The sequence below is a fragment of the Apium graveolens genome, chromosome 1 (assembly GCF_009905375.1).
Source record: "Apium graveolens cultivar Ventura chromosome 1, ASM990537v1, whole genome shotgun sequence".
NCBI classification, from domain to species: Eukaryota; Viridiplantae; Streptophyta; class Magnoliopsida; order Apiales; family Apiaceae; genus Apium; species Apium graveolens.
This window is the reverse complement of record NC_133647.1, coordinates 193,817,240-193,842,894: the sequence shown is the minus strand read 5'-3', so window position 1 is coordinate 193,842,894 and position 25,655 is coordinate 193,817,240. Positions and strand designations below refer to the sequence as shown.

General features: G+C 33.0%; 2 protein-coding genes across 2 annotated transcripts; one reads left to right on the top strand and one right to left on the bottom strand.

The window, feature by feature from the left end:
- The first annotated feature begins 238 nt into the window (after nucleotides 1–238).
- Nucleotides 239–4,527, top strand: LOC141674741 (MACPF domain-containing protein At1g14780-like). The gene is made up of 8 exons (XM_074481443.1): nucleotides 239–663; nucleotides 829–1,070; nucleotides 2,343–2,529; nucleotides 2,621–2,695; nucleotides 2,951–3,134; nucleotides 3,266–3,432; nucleotides 3,554–3,618; nucleotides 3,745–4,527. Exons 1-8 carry the CDS (start codon nucleotides 406–408, stop codon nucleotides 4,367–4,369), a joined length of 1,803 nt encoding a protein of 600 aa, XP_074337544.1. The 5' UTR covers nucleotides 239–405; the 3' UTR covers nucleotides 4,370–4,527.
- Nucleotides 4,528–4,787: 260 nt separating this feature from the next.
- Nucleotides 4,788–13,869, bottom strand: LOC141674734 (putative RNA-dependent RNA polymerase 1). Its single transcript, XM_074481438.1, has 5 exons — nucleotides 13,720–13,869; nucleotides 11,919–12,463; nucleotides 9,562–11,390; nucleotides 8,744–8,894; nucleotides 4,788–5,852 (listed from the first exon to the last, which is right to left on the bottom strand). Exons 2-5 carry the CDS (start codon nucleotides 12,441–12,443, stop codon nucleotides 5,040–5,042), a joined length of 3,318 nt encoding a protein of 1,105 aa, XP_074337539.1. The 5' UTR covers nucleotides 12,444–12,463; nucleotides 13,720–13,869; the 3' UTR covers nucleotides 4,788–5,039.
- Nucleotides 13,870–25,655: the final 11,786 nt, after the last annotated feature.

Below are 25,655 nucleotides of genomic sequence, written 5' to 3'. Positions count from 1 at the left end.
GAATCTCATAAAATAAAATAATAGTTAAATAAGAATAATTATTTTACTATTTGGATTCACAAAGAAAAAGAACATGTAGCATACGGTTCGTGTTTTAGGCGTGGGCGATTACAACAAATCAAGCAGTCAAAGTACAACATGGTAAGCTTCAAACATTGTACAACAAGACAGAATGAATATGAATCTTCCTATAATAAAACACAAACATAAAAATGGTAATTAACTAATAACATATCTATAGCATTTACTTGCAAGTTACAGAGGAATCATCATAATATATAACTCAAGTCTCTGCCCCCTTGTTTTTCTCCTACAATAAATCACATACTCTAATTTTCTCTCCTCTGCTCACCAAACTCTTCTATATATCACACACATATTTGCAAGGATACCTTCTCTTCTTTCATGTTAGAGTTTGAAATGAGTAACAGTGATGCTATAGTCAGAAGGGCTCTTAACAGCCTAGGCAAAGGTTTCGATTTAACGTCCGATTTTCGACTTAAGTTCTGCAAGGGTAAAGACAGTTTAGTTAATCTCAGTCAAGATCAGAGACATGAGTTACATGTTCCAGGTTTCGGACAGTTTGATGATGTTTCGAAAGATATTAAATGTGGTAAAGGTGATCGAACTCGGTATCAGTCTGACATTCTCGACTTCAATCATGTATGTTTTCGTTAATTTTTGATGTTTTTATCTGTTTATCATCACCAGGAGTCAAACCTTTGACCTCTCTTAGAGAAAGCAAGACCTCGACAACTGCACTAACAATTTGTTTGTAAAAATTTGATTTTGTTAGTTTGTTAAATTTTGTGAATGTGTTTATTGCAGATGTCTGAATTTATAAACCAGAAGTGCTCTGTCCCCGGGAAGATTCCGTCTGGATTGTTTAACTCTATGTTTGGTTTCGAAAGTGAATCATGGGAAAGGGATGCTACAAATACAAAGTTTTTAGGATTGGATGGTTACTATATATTACTATTTGATCTTCATATTAATCGATATCCTCTGAAACTTTGCGACGAGGTTAAGAATGCAGTTCCTTCAACCTGGGATCCATCTGCTCTTGCCAGGTACCCATTTTTGTTTCACTTGTACTATTTTGTTGCAGACTTCAGAAATTAGAATGAGTCTCTTTTTTTAGTCTTTATTGAATGCAAACTTGACACTCAACCTAATAAAGGGCAGAATAGTGGTAAACAGAAATTAAGATGAAATAGGCAAAGTGTGTCTATGTTAAAATGCAGTTAGTTGCTGGTGGCTCACCACTCAACAGGGCCTAAAATGAACTGCTGGTTGTAAATTGTATGAATAATTGAATACAAATGGGCTGCTAGAATTAAAGTTTGACCTTACAAAATCCACAAGCAGGTAGCCAACCACTTACTATGACTAAATCAATAAATATACTTATTTATCATTTTTTATGATCTCATTATGTATAATTCTTGATTTTCTAATATTGTTTCTCTCCATCAAAAGTCATCTACTGTATGTCAACTTTGTGACTAATTCAATGAATATAATTGTTTATCATTTTCATGATCTCATAAAATTTTATATTAATTTCCTTATATATGTTCTCTCAAACATAAGTTATCTAGTACATGTCAACTTTGCAGACTGTCAATTGTGTGTGGATGAAGAATTACAATCATCCTCAATTTTCTAGTGTTTACTTTGACAGCTCTGGAATAAATGTTGCTTTTAATATTGTAATGACATAGTTGGATGTTAGTTATTCTTCAAAATTTATGGTCTTTTTTTTGGTCTTTTTATGTGAAATTTCATCAGGCAGCTTTGGACCTGAATAATTTACTTAGACCAGGTGCTTTAGATAAATCAATTTTTTGTCTTTGACAATTTGGCATTCATTGGTCTTTTTTTTGTGGCATCAACTTCAAATGGTTCAGTAGTTGAAAATGTCAAAAGATATTATCTGCTATGTTAATAATAGTTGTGTAGTTTGCTGGCACTGCATTTCCATTTGGGTTCAAGGTCAAAGAAAGAATAGCTAGTTAACCACTCAATGGAGCGGTCATTAAATGAATATAGTCATTTAGGAGTACAAATTAACCCTACAGTAATATTTAAAAAATATTATTGAATGTTTTACTGATGGTTTTGTAGAAGAATAAGATTTAATGCTTCTGGATAAAGCAGATGAAGTTGATGATGGCTATTTTCAATAGAGAATTAAATATGGCCAATTATAGTTCATAATCTATATTGTAAACTCTGTATAGCTATAATCTGTCAGAAATTGTACAGGGTTAACAAATAAGTAAAATGTAGAGAAATTAAAAATTGCAGGACATGACTAAGCTAAACCTTATATTTGACAGGTTCATAGAGAAATATGGGACTCACATCATAGTGGGATTGGGAATAGGAGGACAGGATACTGTGGTGGTAAGGCAAGATAAAACATCAGACTTGGAGGCATCGGAACTTAAAAAGAGTTTAGATGAACTTGGAGATCAGTTGTTTAATGGGACTTGCAGCTTCACTCCCAAAAACCAAAAGCACAAGGTTCGTTGTTATGACTGAGTACTACAGGAAATATATGATCCTCTCTTAAATCAAGTACTTGGTACTAATCAGCTACCATTGATAATTTCAGGCTCCACCAGCTTTTAATGTCTTCGATCATCAGTCATCGTACTTTGGTAGCTTATCATCCGTCAAGACAAAAAATGTAAGTTGGAGTTTCAGTAACTAACCTCGCTCTGGAGCGTAGTTTTTTGAAATAACCTAGCTCTGACGCGTAGTTTTTTGAAACAAACCTAGAATTGAAAACAAATCTGATACTTACTCTAACAAAAGATTATTAAATTTTATCTAGTTTGGGAACCAAAAGACGCATCCTATCTTAGATTCTATGTTGTTAAAATTCTGTTTCTGTTTTACATTAAATTTATTGTATTGACGATATTATGTTGGTTAATTTCAGGGAATCAATGTAATATGTTCAAAGAGGGGTGGAGATCTTTCAGCAACAACACATTGTGAATGGTTATTAACAGTTCCCTTAATGCCAGATGCTGTTCAATTTAACTTCATTCCCATTACCTCTCTCCTTAAGGGCGTTCCAGGCAATGGTTTCCTATCGCATGCTATCAACCTTTATCTCCGTTGTAAGATTTTCACTATTCTGATACTCAACACACTCTACACCCACACACACAGTCACAAAGAAAAGCATGTGATTAATGGGAGTACTGCTGCTGCTGATAACACGCGTGTTTTTGTAAATTTCAATGTGCAGACAAGCCGCCATTGACTGATTTACAGTATTTTTTGGACTTCCAATCTCATAAAATATGGGCTCCAATTCACAGTGAACTCACTCTAGGACCAGCATCAAACAAGGCCCGAAATCCTTCTCTGCAGTTTAACCTAATGGGTCCCAAGTTGTATGTAAACACTACTCAGGTAAACCTAACACACTTCTTAATTTCATTTCCTCAAAAGGAACTCTTGCTTTTGCTGGCTAAATTAGATAACCCTTGAAATTTTTCTAACTGCAACTACTAAGAAAGATTTGTGCTATCAGGTTACAGTGGAAAACAGACCCGTAACAGGAATGCGATTGTTTCTGGAGGGCATGAAATGCAATAGGTCCATCATCAACTCTTGTCTACATGCTTGTCCAGTTTTTAATTTTGTTCTTATTGTGAATACTGTATAGGTCATTTATGCAGTAAGAAATGTTGTTTAAGAAATTTGTTATACTTATTTGTGCAGGCTAGCAATACACCTCCAGCATTTATCAAACACACCACAGTTCCTCCAGAGCAGGCTCAGTGATACCCCTTTCTGGCATGGATCAGAAGATTTCTCCTCAGATAATTACTTGGAACCCATCCAATGGAAAAAATTCTCTCATATAAACACCGTCCCTGTGAAATATGACCCGAATTGGAGTACAGAAGGAGAAAATGTTACATTCATTGTCACAGGAGCCCAACTATATGTGTCAATAAATGATAATTCGAAGACAGCATTGAATCTTCGACTACTTTACTCAAAGGTTTCAAATTCATGCATTGCTCAATCAAGCTGGATGCAATGTCAGTCAGACGTTTCTCAGAAGTCTGGATTCTTCTCAACAATAAGCCAGTCAATTATTTTAGGCGGAGTTCCTGATAAAGATGATGTTAAAAAGGTCGTGGTTGACTCGAGTTTGTTTCCAACTGGACCACCGGTGGCAGTGCAAACGAAGAAGCTTTTGAAAGTTGTGGATATGTCAGAGATATGTAGAGGGCCATCGGATAGTCCAGGACATTGGTTGGTCACTGGGGCTCAGTTGCAGTTGGAGAAAGGAAAGATTTGCATGCATGTCAAATTCTCCTTATTGAACATTTTTTGATTCATAGGTAAGAAGATCAGAAGTGAAATGGTTACTTAAATTAAGTAACCATTAGTACATACATAGAGTTTTTATGTTCTTTTTGGTATTACTACCAAGGTTTTTTCATTTGTTCTATTAACATCATAAAACCAGGATCTTGAGCAATTAGCATTACTCATTTGTACTCTTGCATCATTTTGTTATTTTACATGTCATTCTTCTATAGTCAAAATACTTGAAGTGAATGCTTCAGTCGTAACACAATATAATTTATGAAATACCTCTAACAAATGTGTCAGGAGCTGTAAATAGTAAAATGGTGTTTTACTTGAATCTGAGTTTAACAGGGTTCGACTTCAATCAAAAATCGACATCTAGGCAGCATTTTTTGCACAATTCTAAAGTTTGATAATGTTTCAGGATAAACAATACTCAATTACAAGGCTAATAAACACAATTTAATATCAAACTCACAAAGTTTCTGCACCAAACATCTACTAGATGATCAGAATTCTGCATTTACACAGCTTATGGAAGAAATGAAACTTCTGAAAGGAGTTTCTAATAGCATGTAATACTAAAAACTAAAAACCCGATGCGGTCATTTCAATACCGTATATGTCACAGTATCAGCATTTAAACTACATACATATTGGAGACTAAGGCGATTTATCATAAGAACACTGGACTACCAAATACTGATCTGCTGAAGCATAGCAGTAAGGTTAGCTGTCTTGGACAATTTTTCTTTCTTAATGTGGATGAGCATGTCATAAACACACCAAGGGAAACTTAGGAAATGAGGACGGTCCAGTCCTTCATTGTAAACACCCCAGTAATCAGGATGATACGTAACATGGTACCAAGCAGAAGCTTTAGCATATAAGCTGTCGATCCCTCCATCTGACGACCCATGATTCTTTTTAAACCAGGACCTGGCAGTCTTCCTTAACGACTTCACTGCCAAAGAAATTGCTTCAGCATCCTTCCTCCTGTCAAAAGATTTTGACATCTTCATTATATTACCACTAAGAATTTCAGCCTCAGTTTTTATTCCATAATAATCCATTAGGTTCCCCAACTGATAATCATAGTCACTTTTGTATTCAAAAGCATCATCAAGGTAATCCCGGAAACCATCAACTTGCATATCGAAATCGTATGCCTGGATTGCCACTTCCTTTGTAAAAGACTTGATGATGTCGGGTGCGATCCTTTTGACATCCCGAAAAAGCTTTCCAAGCACACGTTCTGAAACATAAGTGGTCTTATCAGGCTTTTCCATAAAATCTGGATATTCAGTCACACGAAGATTAGGTGGTAACTCAGCTGCCACACCAGTCTTCGGGAAATCCACAGCAACCGAGAACAACTTTGCAAGCTCCAAACAAGGTTCACTCATGGCTTTAGAATCTTCCCTATCTGCAAAGACTGTGTGCGCATTTGCAATGATCCCTAAACTATCATTAACTATATAGTTGGCAAAGTACTCCTGAATCTCCTGTGAGTAAAAAAAATGAAGATCAGATATATACAGCTTCATTATATGTGACAAATGATTGCGGTTAATTTAAGATTATCATCTTGGAGTTATCATCAACCATGCCATACAAATCACAAACCAATTTTTATCTATTCAAATTGTCTCATGAGTCTTAAAATGCGTTACATCAATTTTAATGCTCGTAATTTCTACCCCAGTGACGAGAAATTAGACATCCTTATTTACGAATACTAGTACTTGTTTGCCCACGCTATGCAGCGGGGCTATATGTTTGGGTGATATTTGGTAAATCATCATAAATGGCACACGTACTAAAAGAGATATGTGCCCAATATATACCATTTTATTGGTACTATTGAGCTCAAGAAATTTAAAATTGGGGAGGTGTGTCTAGATTAGTTCTACGTTAGTTAGTGGGGAGGTGTGTCTAGATTAGTTCTACGTTAGTTGGTATTTTGTGGCAATGTTGTTATTTTTATTAAATAATGAGTTCGAGATTGTGGTGTTTTAATTGCGATTAGTATATTTTGCATAATAATATTATCTCCAATTTTTCGTGATTTTGGTATGCACGTATTCAGCTTTGGTGTATGTGTAGGTATAGATTGTAATGTTATTTGTAATGTATTATAGATTTTGTCAAAATATACTTTTTTTGTAAGTAGCCAATTAGCAAAGAATTTTTTTAATAGATATGAAAAAAATCATTTGTGTGGAGTATAGTGGGCGTGTGTTAGTCATTAAAAAGACATTTCTGTAGTAAAATTGTTAAGTATATTAGGTAATGTGGTTTAGCATGAGGTAGGTTAAGGTAATTTCGTATCATAATATCAACCGTTACACTTGAATTAAAGTGTATAAATAATTGAACCGTTATAGTAGTTTCGAGACCTCATTATAAGATTTTGGTTCAAATTTTTCTTTCTTTTTCTTTGATATGGAGTATATAATAAGTAAACTTATTTAATAATTTAAAAAATTATAAATTTTGTGCATCATATGTAAGATTGTAAGTAAATATTGTTAACATGACTTCATCCAGACCAACCATAAATTTGTATGAAAAGAAATCCCTTCGAGGGACATTCTGTTGCTTTTTTTTAATCCGCTTATTATAATCGACATAATATGTACTTCTAATAATATACATCTTACCACATGTGAATAATAAAGGATATTGAAGAACAATAAATAGAGGGTAAAGATAAGTAATTCTTGTAAGTCCATCTTTGTTTAGTATTAATAACTATGTCCCGCGTTCCACATGTCTCATCCTTACCATCCACGTTCACTCTATTGGATGGTGTCATCATGTGTCTAGATGTTGACCTAGATTCTTTCATCACTATCTTGAGTTCCACTATTTCTATTCTTTCAAGCAATCTGGATCATTCTTTTGCACTTCACCAGATCCCCAATAAGTTTTATGAAATTACTAAGGTTTATCAAATTTGGGTCTTGAAGTTTTATTTAGCGGATGCGATTATCATTTTTTTTGCCAAGTGCGATTATCAGTTTCAATCTATGTATCGTAAATATATAATTGACATTTTGGTTGTTAACCTTTCATTGGTTTTAGGCTACCATGCTTTATATGTTCATATTTTGTTGTGTTTATGGATATGGTTCACGACCAATATTTAGGGCCTGCTCCCGAGTTTTTTAATGGGAAGGAGGGAAGTGTTTAGGAGGTAAGGTACTTTCATCCCATTTTTGGAGTGAAAGTTTTGGAGTGAAAGATTGTGAAATTTACATTTATTAACACTTACTTTCGCTCCTTTTAAAAACTCGGGAGCATGATTATGCAGGGAAGTGAAACTAATTTACTCACCCTTCACTTGCTTTCCTTCATTTTTAAAACTCGGGAGCAAGGGGTTAAGTTTGCATATACTTAGATGTATTTATGGTTATATCTTGTTTGTTTTAATTATTTTATTACACATAAAGTCATGGTAAAAAAAACATTACATATAATACTAACTACTTTTGATTTCTTAGTTAGGGTTATATGTATTTAGGTGTAACTTGTTTAGTGTTAGGACGTAATGTTTCACTTGAAATTGCAGAGAGGGACGTAATATTTCATTGTGCAGGTGTTTGATTTTTAAGACGTAGTGTTTCATTTACGGTTAAATCTATTTAGACTTATTAAGAAGTGATGTTTCATTTAGGGTTAAATCTATTTAGACTCGTGACGTCATAAGCTCTCCTCAGGATATATATATATATATAAATGTATTATACAAGATATATAAATGTATTATACAAGAGCCTATACAATGAACTTCAACAGAACTGTAGTCAATAGAGAATTACTGTTGTAAATATAAGGTCATCATTTAGGAAATCTTGTTTCCATTACAATACTAAGGGATTTATAAGTTGAAATATTAAACTTGTTTGGTAATTTATATTTTACACGCAATGCTTAAGACGATAAGGTGAAATGGCGGAACAAGGTAACTCAAAGCAAGGTTCATAAAATGTAGAAATACATATATATATATATATATAATAAATAAAATTTATCTGTTTTATAAAACACTCATATTTACATTCACTTTCTTTTACCCTCCATCTTATAAATTATTATGGCTTTCTTCCCTATTTAATAAAAAAACCTCCAGTCGTACACCACGATGGCACGATCTAAGCGTCTCTAAAATGTACAACAGAAACTTGAAAGGAATAAAAAAGGGGTAACCGCCAGCATTATAGGGTTTCTAGAAATATCACATTGCTAGGTTAAGCGTGAAGAAGAATATACTCATAAAATACAATTGAAGAACTGGCAGCTTTTTATAATACGACTTCGATAGCATCATCTAAATACACACAATTAGGATCCATGCACAGATCCTAAGCAAAATTCCACAAGAAATTCGTACCTCAATGGTAACCTCATGATCTAACTGTATACTAGCTGCTGAGGTGTAATCCATGGGCGGGCTTAGCTTTGGCGGAATAAGATCATGATCCCAACATACAAAGTAGATGTCTCCATCTAAATCACTTCCCGAACACTCGTTAGGATGAGGCCTGTTATTAAATAGTCAGCATGTTATCAGTTGATAAAAAAAATATGAGAAGCAAAGTGGCCTTTACTTATACAAGCTAGCCTATAAAGAAATATAGAGGGAACAAAATTATTCAAAGTAATTTCAATATCAGAATATAGTGCGACTACCGCTCTTATTCAAAGAAAAACAATTAGGAACAATTGTATTGGGAGAAGGAATATCACTTATCAAGGTTAAAAAAGCTTGTATATTAGTACACATATTATTCGGAAAAGATACTAATATATTTAAAGAGAATGGAAAAAGTGATGGGGGATTTGTTTTATATCAAGATAGTTGGTCATAGAACACCAAGTTTTAAACCATCTAATTATCTACGATTCTAAGTGCAGACCTAACGGTAGGCAGAAGGATAAGTAGGGTATATAAATACAGTACTTAACATATGTTGATCATGTATCAGCAATTGATTTGGAAGAATTAGCACAAAACATATGAATATATAATCATGTAAGCAAGAACTAAATCAACCAATGAGTATACAACAAAAACACATTTACATCCGTGGAGTTCTTTAGTATGCTAATGCATAAAAATACTGAAAGAGTAATTTAAACAAGTTTGAGAAGAAAAATGATAGTTTTCACATCAACAAAAACAAAAAAAATATTTAACCCTGATGTTACCTTGTTCCCTTTTGTGGGAAAACAACACAGTCCACCATATGATGCAAAGCTGGCACATTAACAGCCTTTAGGACACGAATATCACCAGGGTGCAAGCATGGGTTTTTGGCAACAAGCACCTTGCCCTCGGCAATACTTTTACGGCCAGCATCATAATGCATCATAAGAGAATCATCATAGAACGCTCTACGTCCATATCCAGAATATTGCACAAACACCTGACCATATTCTAAACTTCTGGTTTCATCTAGACAACCCATCATTGATCTCCCACCTCGTATGAATATCCTTGATTTAGTACGCAGATCCAGTAACTTTGATGCCCGGAAGGTTTGGAGCATCATTAAGAGAAAGGGTTCAGCTTTAGGCATGTACCCGCACTTAAGCATCTCCTTAAGAACGTTTGAATTCTCTCCTTGGTACATCAAATCTAGGGCTTCTTGTGCCCTTAATGGATCTTCTAAGATCATATCCAACTGATCTATTGCTTCTCTTTGTATCTTCTCGAAGACATGATCCTTGACTCCAAGGGTGGATAAAAGTGAGATCACTTGGCGATTAAGATAGCAAGGCTGATATTTACTCCATGCAAGTACATCCAACCCTATATTAGACGATGCGTATTTATACATGCTCTTTCTTAAAGACAGTTTCCATGATGAAGTGGGATCAACTGCAACAACACCTTTGTAACCACCATAGCGAATCTGGAAGGCCGACGGAGTAGAACTTTTAAGGCCACATTTTATAGCAACTTTCCTTGCAAAGTCATCTGAAATTTTTCCAATTCCATCAGAGAATACATGTACAGTTCCGTTCCCAACATCAGGAATAATTTCAATTTCATTCTCAGGAACCGTCAAGGTTTCTGTAGACGAACTGAAGGATTGACCAAGTCTTGCAGCACATTTTGCCACATTTTTAATATCACTGAAATCACCCATCCAATTTCTTATGTCACTAGCACATAGATTTTCTGTTGAAGCAAACATCCAAGCAGAATTATCCCGTAACTGACTTGATGAAAATGCAAGAAAGTCAAACTTTTTACTACCAATGACAATTCCGTTTTTGAGAATTGATAATATCCTCTTATAGATTCCGGTTTTTCTTTTACGAGCATATAAATCGGTAGAGAACAACTTATTCCACTCCTCATCTACGAAAGAAACACGAAGAAAATTGTCTATATCTTCTGAAAAATTTCGTAGGACACGATTAGAAACATTGACCTCTGGACCAGAGAAAAAGACTCTGGAGGGGGTTACTTGAACCCTGTGAACATATACCAATCCAGCATTTAAAGTAATAGCAGCAGCTTTCCACTGTCGCCTAGAAGTACTATGTTTTATGTACTCCTCGGTAAACCATTTCACAGGATCGTAGCAGCACTCCTTTAAATTGTTCAATTTCTCTAAAGCATGTTCTGTAAATGCTTCGTTTATCCCCACCAACTGATAAAACTTGTCATCAATTGCTGGCCCAGGAATATAACCATTCTGAACTAAGATACATATCTTGAAATATATTTTATATGACAATTGAACTCGTCGGGGAGGAATCGACATTGGGACCAGATCCAAATTGTTAGAAAAAGTTGAACCACTCTCTAATTCAAATTGGCCATCATTTTGCTGGTAAATGACACTTTCTCCGAAGTCAGGAGTATCAGTATCATGTGGAATTTCAAGACATAAAGCAGAAGAGTGCCCAAGAGCAAGTGAAGGGGTGAAATCAGTTGTCCTGACCCAGTGATCGTCAGAAGTCTCAAGAACAAAACTGAAAACGGAGTCCTGTAGTTTCTCAAAGATCCTTGGAGCACCTGATAGCTATGTAATAATAAGCAAAATAAAATTGATCTTTACATCTGTACACAAAGTTGATCTTACTGATATATACTAAATGAGAAGTTAATTATCTTAAAAACGGTAGCACGTAATGTATTGCAGTTACTCAAGTGACACAACGCATTTCTGATACAAGTAAATATGACCATTTTGTTATTAACTTCTGTGAGCATCTAGGAATATTTACATTATATTGTGCACTCTACTTTTATGAGATACTTGACTATTGAATTTAATCTGTCCATATGAAAGTCGTGTATGTGCGGATTTGGACAGTGAAAATAAATACTCAATCGATTTTATGTATGAAACTCATCTAAGATGCCGATGACGAGCGGTTTTGCACGCCAAGACCCAAAAACCAGACCCATGAATATAAATTTGTGTGCAGAATGCAGATATACCAGAATGTTAAATGCAACATAATTTTGAAAAGAGATTGACTATGAGTGGACAAATTGACAAAGCCTTGCTATAATTTAACAAAATGTATCTAGCTAGAAAGAAAACCTGAATGAGGATAAACTTCTTAATTTGACTGCGTGGATGACGTAGCTCAATCTTCCAAATATTTTCACTGGATAGCTGAAGCTTATAATCAACAGATTCATGGGACAAATAGAAATAAAACTTATGTAGTCCTGACCCGAATTGAACATTGACATCAGTCTTTTTCCAGAAGATAGAAAAGCTCTTCTTTGAAATCTGGCAACCAAAATGTAGAGTTACATGTTCCATTTCATCCACAGCAGTCCTTACTTTCGGATTTTTAATGATGTCTATATCATTGGCCCATGCCCTCAAATAACGGGTTCCATACCAAAGGAGTCGCTGACTAGCCAACACTATAATATACTCAGCATATTGGCTGGTGATGAATTGAATTCTAGCGTATGGTGCATTACCTCGTGTACGACTCTCTTTAACTTCTACAGCATATACAGTATCTTTGCCTGTATAATTCTCAAGAAGTGCCTTTAAGTCTTCCGCCGGCACCAGATTGCGAAATCCCGAGACATGAATTGTCCTTCCCATGAAACCTAGGCAACTTTAACCTGTAGTGATGCCACACAAATATGTGAAATCACCTCTACTTATTAATAATCAGAAGAGCCAATTAGATGCATCACGATCGGATCAATAAACCATTTCAATTTTAGCAGAAGAATAATTACTACTTCATACTTATGAATAATATTCTTTATAATGTACCATAACGTTAGGTGAATTCATCAAGATAATTTAAGTAACCATATTTATATGATACATAAAACAGTACCCCAATTTTTTAAAAAAAGTAGAGCTATAAAAGCGAATGTTAGGCTCTTTGCCTCTTTTAGTATCTTCAGTTCGTCAGCTGTTCTGTTCCATGTAACTTTAGAACATTTATCATGTTATATAGGCTAGTATAAAAAGATCTCCCATGTAGAAATTAGTATCTTTTGACACCTTCTTAGTAGAACATTAACAAATATGGAGTATTATCTTCTATAACCACATAGAAGGATCAACAAGTACCTGATTCTTAATAAAACAACCTCTTAGTTATATTTAAATTTACTACACAGAGACAATCTATAAGAACGTTTAATCAAGCACGGCTACTTAAATCACCAGCTTTCCATATATAACAAATGGCCGGCCAACAGAGAATACTTACTCAATTATCCGACAAAATTACATATATTAGAACACGAAAACAACACAAATACAGCTTGATTAACCCGAAATAACCCGGTTCATCATTTTTTTTGTTCTTTTTAGCTTCTACATTCAATTTTTATCCAAGTCCATTTAATTTTCAGACTGGACAGTGGACACATTTACAAACACAATCTAGAACCCAAAATTGACACCCTTAATCCTAGCGCAAGCTTATTTAGTAAGTAGCACCGGAAATTTACTCTGTATCTACTAGAATTCCAACATAATATTTACTTCTATTTAGTTCCCCGCACCTCAGCAATAACAAAAAGATCTTAACAAATGCCGTCTAATTTAACATAATCTCGAAAAAAAAAGAAGCAAAAAACTTAAAATGTCCTCACACTAAATCAAGAATCTAGCACAGTAATACAGTAAACAACTAGGTTAAAACTAAAAACAACCAACATATTAAAAACCAAACAAAACAAGCACTAATGCATTGCAGTAGTAATAACATGATCCACAACATCAAAACACACACACACACAAGCATTATCAACATTAACATAATATAATTTGATCATTTTTTGATGGGCTTGTGATAATATAGTTTAGTTTAACACTTTAATTATATGAAACAAAAAAAAAAGATTTAGAAGCTGACCCTTTGAGTGCTCTGATTGCTGTGCAAAATTCAAGAAAATGAGTGAGTAAATAAATAGAGATACAAAAGGATTGTGTGTGATTTGGAAGTGTTTAATAGTTGCACGAACATAAGTGAGGAAGAGTGTTTTGATCGTCAATACCTAGTCAACTGGTTGTGGTGGGCCAGTTTTATGTTTTTTACGCCAGTCCTTTTCACTTTCCCTTGTGGAAAAACTGATTAAATCTTTTCTCCTTTTTTTTTCGGTTAATAATCTTTTCTTTGAAATGATATTTATTAGGGATTTATGGGTTGTATCTGAATTTATAAGATTTCCTCATATAATATTAGGGGTATTTTTGTAAATATAAGGGTGGACTTAAAATTACAAAATCACCCATTTAAAATTGTACTCAAAATCCAGTTTTCTCTATTTATTATACTTCAATTGTTGAATATATTCATGAATATAGTTTGATATTCTAAATGTTATGGTAACCAAAAGCGTCGGTGAAAGCATTTTTCAATACTAAGTTGATGTATTGTTATTAGTTAATTTTTTATTAATTAAATGAACCTTTAGTGTATTTATATGATTTTTAAATGAACCTTTAGTGTAGAAAGAAAAACTCTATAAAATCAAATTCAAATCTATATCAAAATATTTTGAAAATATTTACAGCATAATTGTAAAAAATCGATGTCCTCCACCATCATCCTATTCCTATCCAAGTAAGTAAACTTGATGCAGAAATGAGAAATCAGGATCATAATACAAAATACAATGTAAAGGAGATTGCCTGAATTATGGAGAGAATAGTTGAGGTGAGTGAATTAAGTAAAGAATTGATCAAATATTAAAAAAGAGAGGAAGATTCCATTTCCAAAGTAATGAAGGGTCTCCTGGGGTCAAGCTGTTCCCTGTAAATACTGACTTTATGTCTTTAACAGATTGCCGCGTTGGTGAAATAACAGAGCCATTTTGGAGGATTTGCAGTGTCATTTTCGAGATTCAAAACCTCCCACAGCAAGGAAAGAACGAGGATTGGATACTTTATTTGTAATCCAACATTGACTAATAAAGCTGTCTTCCACATTCTTTTGCTTTTACACTCATGTTTACGTACATCCATGACGTATGATAATATTCCTTATCCTTTACGTAATATAATTTATTAAAATCCAATAATATATTGAGACTTGAGAGGTAAAATTCCTTTTTTTTTTCTCACAAAAACTTTCACTTCAAAATTAAAATGAAAGTGAAAATAATGTGTTTAATTAGAAAAACTTAATAATATAAATATATTTTTATTAAGTAAATTATAAATTTTCAGATCTAAAAATATGATTATAATTTGACAATCATTTATATGTCTTATTTACCAATTTAGATTATGTCAAGACTGTTTTAGAGGTACCAAAATTTAGTCCCAAGTTACGTGTCAATGGTGACTTGACAAATTAAAAGACTGTGATTGAGAGATTTATGCAAATACAGAGACTACCATGATAAATAATATTTGGGAACCATTTTGACTACACTAATTCGGTATCTCTAGACTTATTCTTATATTAATGAAATGAAATTACTTTCATTTACTACACGTAAATACAACCATATACCTTCATTTAGTTTCTCCGCTTAAAAAACTCGGAGCTAGGTGTTAACATATGAACTTTTAACTTCTTGAAAAAAAGTTATTTATAACTAAACGAAATTATTTTTCTATGACAAAGTGAAAAATTTATTAGAGCATTAAACAAACCTCTAAATGATCAACTATACAATCTGATTGTGAAACAAAAAATAAGTTAAACAAATAATTATTTTATTTTCAGATTACTTAATACATAGAATATCTAAATTTTCCAATGTAATTATATACATTTTCACAAATAAAATAATTTTGAAATCCGAATTGTCATTTTTGTTTATCGGGAACGTTTGTTGTTTATCTTGTTGATGATAATAAAAAGGCCCAAAGCCCAAAATCAGTTAATGCAGAAAAGGTCCAAAGGGCTGACCCAGTGAATGAACTGGTAATAAAAATGATCCAAAATTTAAATACTTCTAATGTGTGCCCAAGGGCACATAATAAGCAGCAATTCTCATGATTTTGATATATTTTGATTGGTCCTCTGATCATAAATATTGATGGACTCCTGCATTTACAACAATTCTATCAATAAAAATGCACCAAACTCATAAAATTTAGTGTTTATTGTGTATCATTATGCATATTATGCATGCATTAGAAATACCGTTAGAATGAAATTATGCATACCCAACTTATCTTTCAGTCCAGCGAGAGGTTTGATACGAACATCTGCGAGCTGTGGAAAAGAAGTAGCCAGAACTCAGGAGGCAAGCAGAATAACTTTTCTTGAACAAAGTCAAAATCGTTGTCGATGTGTTAAAATCTTATCGTATTAATAACCTTTAGGAAACCTCTTTCTAAAATGTACATATTTATTAATTTTGAGTTTACCAAGTTTTGATTTCACTATCATTTATCTTATTATTTTATTTTAGTATATTTTTTAATTTTATTACATTTTTGGTTACACCCTTATTACTTTTACATATTTTTTGATTATATTAATTTTGGTTTTATATTTGTTATCTTATACTTTTACATGTCTTATTATTTTTATTTTTGTTATCTTATAATTATACTTATTTTATTATTCTATGAACTTATTATTCTATGAACTGTGGTTTTATTTTTGTTTCATCATTTTGACTTTGACTTTGTATTCGCAATATATTATACCATAAAAATAATTTTATATTATTTTAACTTTTTTAAATCATATACTTTTTTAATATAATTATTAAAATTCTATTGTAATTATACTTTTTGATTGCTAAGCAACATTGTGACCATCCTAATTGTTAGGGCTGCATATGGGCATGGTTCCATTTAATACGAGTTACAAAAATATCAATCCATTAATCTTAAAAAAAATATTGAAAACCCAACATTACTAATCGTGTGAGGGTTTTTTTTTCTTGTACACTCTAATAAAAAAAAATTAAAACGGAGAAGTTATGTCCAAATTAGATTTAAACATGGTAGATTTAAAAAAATTAGTAATTGTATATATAAATATAGATATCGTAACATACTCGTATTTGAAAATATATTATTTTTAGCCGTTTTGATTGAGTTTAATTAGTAGAATTCTACTTTTATTATACTTCTTGATTTCTAAGTATCACCCACATATTCTTCTTTAATTTATGTATGACTTATAATATTATATGTATTATTTTACCTGTTTTTTAATTGCAATTCTTATATTGATTTAAACTCAGCAATCGTATTTCTCATATGACTCAATAGTATATTCTAATGAAATTATAATTTTTTTGAAATCGTATTATAATCTTTTTATTTATTATAATTAATAACTTTCATTAATAAGTGAAACACTCTTTTAACTGATACTTTGGTTTCACATTTTTTTGGTTTCACCCTTTTAAATTTTATTATAATTCTAAATGTATATTTTTTATTTTTCTTTTACTTCTATATGAATTATTCATTATATGTACCATTTTACGGGCCGTTTTTAAATTGCAATTCTTATATTGATTTCAACTCAGTAATTATATTTACTATATGACTCAATAGTATATTTTAATGATAAAATTTTTGAAATTGTATAATAATTATAATATTTTTATTATGATCATAACACAAATATCGTATCTTTATTAATATGCGAAAACCTTTTTTTAATGGTCTCAAATTTTATACCACCATATTTTTGTTCTAACCCATATTTTGGTTTGACTCCAATCATCTGGTTTCTGATACAACTTTATATTATTTTATTTTTAATGAAATAACTAAATTGTTGAAATCGTATTGTAATTATTTCTATATTTTTCCAGCTTGATAATCCTATTGTCGATATGACTATATAACTTTGTAGCAATTTTTAATGAAATAATAAAATTTTTAAAATTATATTATTATAATCTTTTTTATTATAATTCTAATGCAAATAATATATTTACCACATGTATATTTTTTTTACTTTTCTTAAAATAGTTGTAAATAAAAAAAATAAATTAACAGTAACTTTAATTCGCGATCTCTTCTCACATTTATTTCACCTCTAGATTCATATATTTTGTACAATTCTAAATTGATTTTTAGTAAATTAATATGATTATTAGAACTATATTGTATTGTAATTTTTTAATAATTAATTATACTATAATAAATAATATATTTAGTTAATAATGATGATGTATAATAAGAAAATACACGGATTACCCCACTTTTAAAACTAAATTCCCGAAAATACATATTAGCGTGAGATAATGGTTAAAATACCGACCAACTTATAGGTACTAATATTTTATTTGAACTATACGCATATTTTTTATGCGTGATCACTGCAATTAAAGTTTTGAATTTGTTGAATACGAATGTTCAAAATGCGTATAATATATTAAAATAAAATTATAAAAACATACATTTTCGACATATTTATGCCTAGATATATACAAAACATACATTTCCGTGATGTATTACCCACATCCGTGTTTAGTGGGTATTTTGGACAATTCTTTCCACCACTACATAGTTTTAGGTTGAGTTTTCAGATTAAAAATTAGAAATTTTGACATATCTGTTCCTATATTATTATGATTTTTAAAAATTATTTAAATAAATTAACTCGTCGCACGAGTTATCAACTAGTATTATATTAATAATAAGGCACAATTATGATACATATGGTTGGAGTTGATATCCAAAAATCATGTTTTAAATTACTAAAAAATTATATTTTATTATTTTGCATGTAGCAGGATGTTGGACTTACTCTGACATATTTAATAATAGGAAAATGTCAGAGGTACAAAATAGTTGACATCTAGGTGTCAAGTGTGGCATATTTAGTTAATATGTAAAATAAATTACACTCCAACCATGTATTCTCTTAGCAAAAATTATAGACAATCATTTTTAGTTGGCTATATTTGGCCAACCAAGAAAATCATTAGGTATATAATTTTACATAATCATAATATAGATAATATCATTGGAGTGTATATCAAACCCCTTAGCTAAAATTTTACAAAATGGTGAAAGCCAATCATTATAGCCAACCGATTTGCATTTTACCATTGAAGATACTCTAAAATAGTTACAATGCCACATGTCATATGTTTGTTGGCTAAATATAAATGAGCCCTGCATTTACATTAATATCAACAATTGAATTATTTCATTGTGTCGCATCACCCATGCCATGTCATTTTATGATAATTTTTATAATTTTTTTTGTGCCTCTAACATTACTCTGAAAAATATGCTCAAAAAGTAAAAGTCAACAGCGAAATTAAGAAGCAGACCTTATGGAGGAGCACAAGTAAGATGCGAATAACAGCATCCCAATGTGGTTGATAGGGATTAGACATGAACTGACTTACTATAGAATTGTACAGAGATATGAGCAATTCTTGTGTGAGGGAGATGGAGAATGTGAGAGAGAAACACACAGAGAGAGAGGGAGAAAGATAAAAGATCACAATTACATTTCTCTAACTGAATTCTTCAAGAGATGATTACAGATTATATATCAGAATGATCTAACAACTTTTCCCTCCAAATACAAATCTATACAAAATTACTAAAGTGACCTTGATGTCTTAAACTAATTACAATGCTTTGACTTGGACTGTGTTTACTTCACTTTGCCTGAGTTGGTTTTCTTCACTTTCTTCCTTAATATCTCCCCTCAAATTAGGAGGGGAAAAATATTGCACACTCTGAATTTGCCCAATAACATAGCAGTCCGTTTAGCTGTTAACGGTTTTGTGAATAGATCTGCAGGTTGAATGGAAGTAGGCAAATAAAGAGGTTGAATAAAACCATTTTTGACATGATCATGCACCAGGTGACAATCCAGCTCAATGTATTTTGTTCTTTCATGAAGAACATGATTCTTAGCTATGTTAGTTGCAGAGGTGTTGTCACATAAAACTGAAATTGGAGTAGGAACTCTGACATGTAGTTTCTTGAGAAGATTATATAACCACTTGATTTCACAGAGAATATTGGCCATGGATCTATACTCCGCCTCATCATAGGATCTAGCAACAATATTTTATTTCTTGCATTTCCAGGACAATAAACAATTCCCCAGCATAATTCCAAAATCAGAGACAGATCTTCTTGTCATAGGACAAGCTGCCCAATCAGCATCACAATACACTTGCAATTATAAAGAACTGGAGGAAAAGAGTAATAGATCTTGACCAGGAGACTGTTTAAGATATTTTACAAGTTTCAATGCTGCATTCCAGTGCAGATCAGTAGGATTAGCCATAAATTGACTCAAAATATGTACAAGATAACTCAGCTCAGGCCTTGTAATGGTCAAATATATAAGTTGACCTACAAGCCTTCTATATATCGTACCATCAGATAAAGGAGTTCCAGAGTTGGTATGAAGATTGCGTTGAGCTGCAATAGTTATTCTGCTTGGCTTTGATGCTAGAAGACCAGTTTGATTGAGTAGATTAAGAGCATACTTCCTCTGATGAATATAGATACCTTTGGAAGACCTTGCAATTTTTATGCCAAGAAAATAATGCAAGTGACCCAGATCCTTGAGCTTAAATTTAGATAGTAGAAAATATTATACTGCTTGAATAGTAACTGACTGAGAGCCTGTTAGGATGATGTCATCCACATAAACTAACAATGCAGTAAATGCGTGAGATGTATGAAGTATGAATAGAGAGTTATCTGTCTTGGACTGTTTGAAGCCATAAGTAAGCATAGCTTGAGAAAATTTAGAGAACCATTCTCTAGGGACTTGTCTCAAACCATAGAAAGACTTGATGAGCTTGCAGACAGGATGAGAACCATAGAAGTTAGGAGGAACAATAATACCAGGTGGAATTTGCATGAAAATTTCCTCATGGAGATCTCCATTGAGGAAAGCATTATTTATGTCCAGCTGGTGAAGTGTCCAGATTTGAACAACAGCTAAAGACAGGAGGGTTCTGACATTTGTCATTTTTGCTACAGGAGCATAGGTTTGAAAAAAATCTACACCAAGAGTCTGAGTGAACCCCTTTGCAACTAACCTGGCTTTGAATCTGTCTAAAGTGCCATCAGCCTTATATTTAACTTTGTATAGCCATTTACATCCTACAACTCTTTTATTAGATGAAAGATTTACAATTTCCCAAGTATTATTGGCCTCTAAGGCATTTAACTCAGCTTGCATAGCAGCACACCACAAGGGATCTTTGATCGCTTGCTTGTAAGATGTAGGTTATTGAATTTACATAGAGTTGGCTATAAATTTCTGATAAGACTGAGACAGATGTGTCACAGAATCAACAGAATGAAGGGGTAGTTTATTGTGGTAACAGATCCTACAGAGTTTTTGACTAATGTGGAAGGAAGACCAATATAATCAGAAAATATGTAAGGGACTTGCTTTGTCCTAGTGGGTCTAGAAGACCTGACCACCTGTTGTTCTTATAGAGGACTAGTGTTGGAATTTGAATTAGTATTAGAGGACTCATACTCTTCTGGAGGACTAGGGTTAAAATTTGAATTAGTATTAGAGGACTCATACATGTCAGGAGAATTTTGTTGCTGATCTGGTTGAGAAGAATCATTTTCTTGAGGATTGATGTCAGGAGTATGATGTTCAGTGAGAGATGGACAAGCTGAAATATCATCTATGAATGTGACATGAGGAGGAAATAGAGCAGGGCTTGCTGGATTACCACTCTTAGTATAAGGAAAGATTTTTTCATAAAACACTACTTCTCTTGAAGTAAATATTTGATTTGTGTCGATATGCAGTGATCTATACCCTTTCTGATTATGAGGATACCCCAAGAATACACACTTGTAGGCTCTAGAGAAAAATTTATCTTTTCTCTTGGACAAGGTAGAAGAGTAACAGAGACATCTGAGGACCTTTAAGTGAGAGTAAAGAGGTTGCTTCTTATGAAGTATTTCATATGGGGTTTTATGCTGAAGAAGAGGACTGGGTGTTCTGTTTATCAGATAAGTTGCAGTCAACAGACAATCCCCCCATAAATGAATGGGAAGAGATGCTCTAAATCTGAGAGCTCTTGTAACAGACAATAAATGTACGTGCTTTCTTTCAACTCTCCCATTCTGTTGGGGAGTTTCAAAACAAGAGTGCTGATGAATAATTCCAAGGGATTGAAATAGGTTTTCAAGTTGTTTGTTGAAAAATTTTGACCCATTATCTGTTCTTACAAATTGAACAGATGTGTGAAAATGAGTAGCAACATATTTGAAGAATCTCTGGAATATTCCATAAATTTGAGTTTTAGAAGACAACAGATATGTCCAGGTACTTCTACTATAGTCATCAACAATAGTAAAGAAAGAATGACAGGTAGAATATGTAGTATTCTTGTAGGGTCCCCACAAGTCACAATGAATTAGTTCAAAACAAAAATAAGCTTTATGAGCACTGGTCTTAAAGGGAAATCTTGAGAATTTAGCAAACTGACATATGTCACAAGGAACATTATTGGAAATACAAATATGAGATGACAGACAATCAATAGTCTTAAGTACATTCATAGGGGAATGACCTAATCTATCATGCTAAAGTTGACTAGTTGCTTGAGCTTTGGAAGCATTTGACTTTAAGAGTTGAGATGTAGCAGAAACATAGTTGGATGGCAGCAAAGCTTGATTAGAAGAGTATGGAAGTATGAGCTTGTAAAGGTTTCCATGAAGCTTACCAATCCCCATCACCCTCTTCATAGGGGCCTGAATAATACAGTGATGAGCATTAAAGTGAACCTCATATTTCAGAGTTTTTGAAAGTTTACTCACTGAAATTAGATTGTAATTGAATTCAGGAATAAGGAGAACATCAGTGAGTACTAAGTCAAGAGTCAAAATGACCTTGCTATATAGTGAACAATAGTAATATGTCCATTTGGAAGACTAATTTTAATATCACAAGGAGTGGTATCTAGAATTAAATTTGATTGACATGTAATGTGGTCTGTGGCTCCTGAATCTAATATCCAGTCAGTGGTACTATGACAGTTAGTGATACAGATTGTAGTCATGGAGGAGCTTATAGAGAAGATGCTACCTGATTGAGGAAGATCCATAGTGTAATGCCCTCCAAACCCGGGTCAGAAGTTTGGGGCTCACAACACACACACCACAATATATAAACCTGTATGTAAAATATTTTATGTATTGACCCTTCTTTACACAACCACGGATCGCAATAGGTTAAAGTATGAAAACAAGCCACAACCTTAACTTTTATTACATCATACCAAATTCCAACTAGTTCAACTTACAACTGATAATGATATCGTTCTTACAATTTCTCATAACTCATCTAGAATATAAAGCTCCTGCTAGCTCGATCCAACTTAACCTGGAGTCCTAGCTCGCACACTGGATTGGAATCCTCGTTACCAATAATTTTCTTTTCAACTGTTGAAAACATAAAAAGGTTTGCAAGAGTGAGCTAACTAGCTCAGCAAGTCATAATAATAATAACTGAAATTAAACAATAACCAATTGAAATGATTCAGAAGAATCAAGTTTCTAAATAAGCAATGATTATAATTGGATATTCACTTTTTATTTTAAAAATCAAGGTTAGGCTGCTGATCAGTCACGCACTAACCCCAAGCAAGGCTCCCAACTTTGCTCTATATACTGGATCCAAGGCACGCATTGGCCTATTATGACCACGAATCTGGTCCGACCACGAATCTGGTCCGCATTTATAAAACCATCCAATTCTAAAATAATTCAATATGATAACCAATGTAATTCAATAAGCTGAATCATAAACAATATTTATTTTGGAGCATAGGGTGTTTCATAATACCATGAAGGTATAACAGGGAATTCAAAAAGATTACCTTTCAATCAAGGAAAGAATCCGAAAGTATATTACCAAGGGTTCAAGGGTTCCAAGGATTGGTCTTCTGTTAAACAAGGAATAAGGGTTGGTATGTCAAGCAATTCAATATCAGAAATCAGTATGTGGTATATATGTATTTGTGGAGTAGTATCGTATGTGTCTGGCTCGTATATGAGAATTCAACAATCAATGGTTTATGAAGAATAAGGCTTATATATGGCTCAAGATCAATAAGAATCAGGGTTCAAGGTTAAATAGTTTAAAGCGTTTGCAATATAAAACATGACTTATTTTGAATAATAGCGATATGTCATGAGACAGCTCGAAAATATTTGCAATATATCTTGAAGAAGGTTCAGAAGTACTTGTCTTATCACCGATGATTTCCAACTTTACTTGTACCCATCTAACAGTTTTACTTTTCCATCACTTTCCTTATTTTTCTATGCCTTGCTTCTATTCATCGATCACTTGCTTTCTTTTTCTACACTTCAGTTCTATTTACTGATCACTGGCTTTCTTTTCTATGCCTCTCTTACTCTGCTAGGCATCACAAGTATCTATCAATACTCAATCTCATTGTTAGGGAGAAAACACGCGCTAATAATACACACAAGTATACGCGTTCGCAAGTAATATAGAATACTTTCTAGTTCATTCCCACAGAGACTCAGACCAATTATGTTCAACTAACACTCACTCACCAATGTATGATTACTTCTCAATTTTAAGGCAATAACACTTAGAATTGATTAACTAATTATTAACTACAATTAAATACGAGAATTAAACACTTAATTAACACTTGAATTAACAATATTTAAACACACATGAGATCACAACTTCATTACTACTTCCTACAATAGTCATGGTTATTACCCTTAGCATGCAACAGTGATGATATTAATCGAAAAACACGAAACTGATAAAAGCCGACTTTCATTGTACTAATACCATTCTACCAAACATCCACAATTAAGATAGAAGTTGAATAGACATCAATTATGTTGAGTTCCTATATGTCTACAGAAATTGACAACATAACGATTTAAGCACAAGTTATTCCTTTTGATTACATAGGGCAAGTAAAACAATTAGAGTTACCCACTAATCATGCATACTTGTACATGAACCTATGCTAGCATGGCAAGTTCTAAATCTCAAGATCCACCATCGCTTCACAAGAGATTAACACCCTATCTTATATGTTCTTGACGCACATAAGACGAATAAGCACAACCAATACTAGATATCATACAATCATCACACACTAAGGTATTAAACAACTAACTAAAGAATTTCATAGTAAATCCGTTACGACCCCATGATCACGATTAGCCCATGATAGCACTTATCGTCATCATGGGTTCATATGAAAACATGATAATAACACACGAGAATAATAACTAAAACTACTTATATTAAACCAGAGTACGTCACAAGAGTAAATAGGTTCAAAGTAAAGAAAACTAGCATCCAACGTTACAACGAAATAAAGAATCACAAGAAAATATGCTTCCTCTTCGTTGCGGTGTGCTAAAACGGTCTTCTTCCTTATCTCCTCGCTCTTCGATTAATACTACGATCCAACCTTTGTGAAACGTCTCTGAAAACTACTTATATACGAGTCCCATAAAACCCAGCTAACTCAGAAGTTGGAAGTTAAACCGAATCAGGAGTCCAAAATAATTATTCTAAAATTCCGTCCCTGAGCGGCCGCTCAGCATTCCTGAGCGAGCGCTCAGCTTCCTGAGCGGTCGCTCAGCAGAGCTGAGCGGGCGCTCAGACCCCTTCTGGAAAATGCTCTGTTTTTCTCCCGTTTCTTGCTGCATTCTGCTCCTATCTTCTCGCTTGCAATGCCAAACATATGCCAAGGCTTATTCTTGATGAAATCTTTCCACAAATGCAAATAATACCCTGAAATGCACAAACACTAGAAAAACGCATCAAATACACAAAATACTTGATTTCAAGACACCAATTCAAGCCATTATAAGACGTTCAAAGTGGTATAAAATGCCACT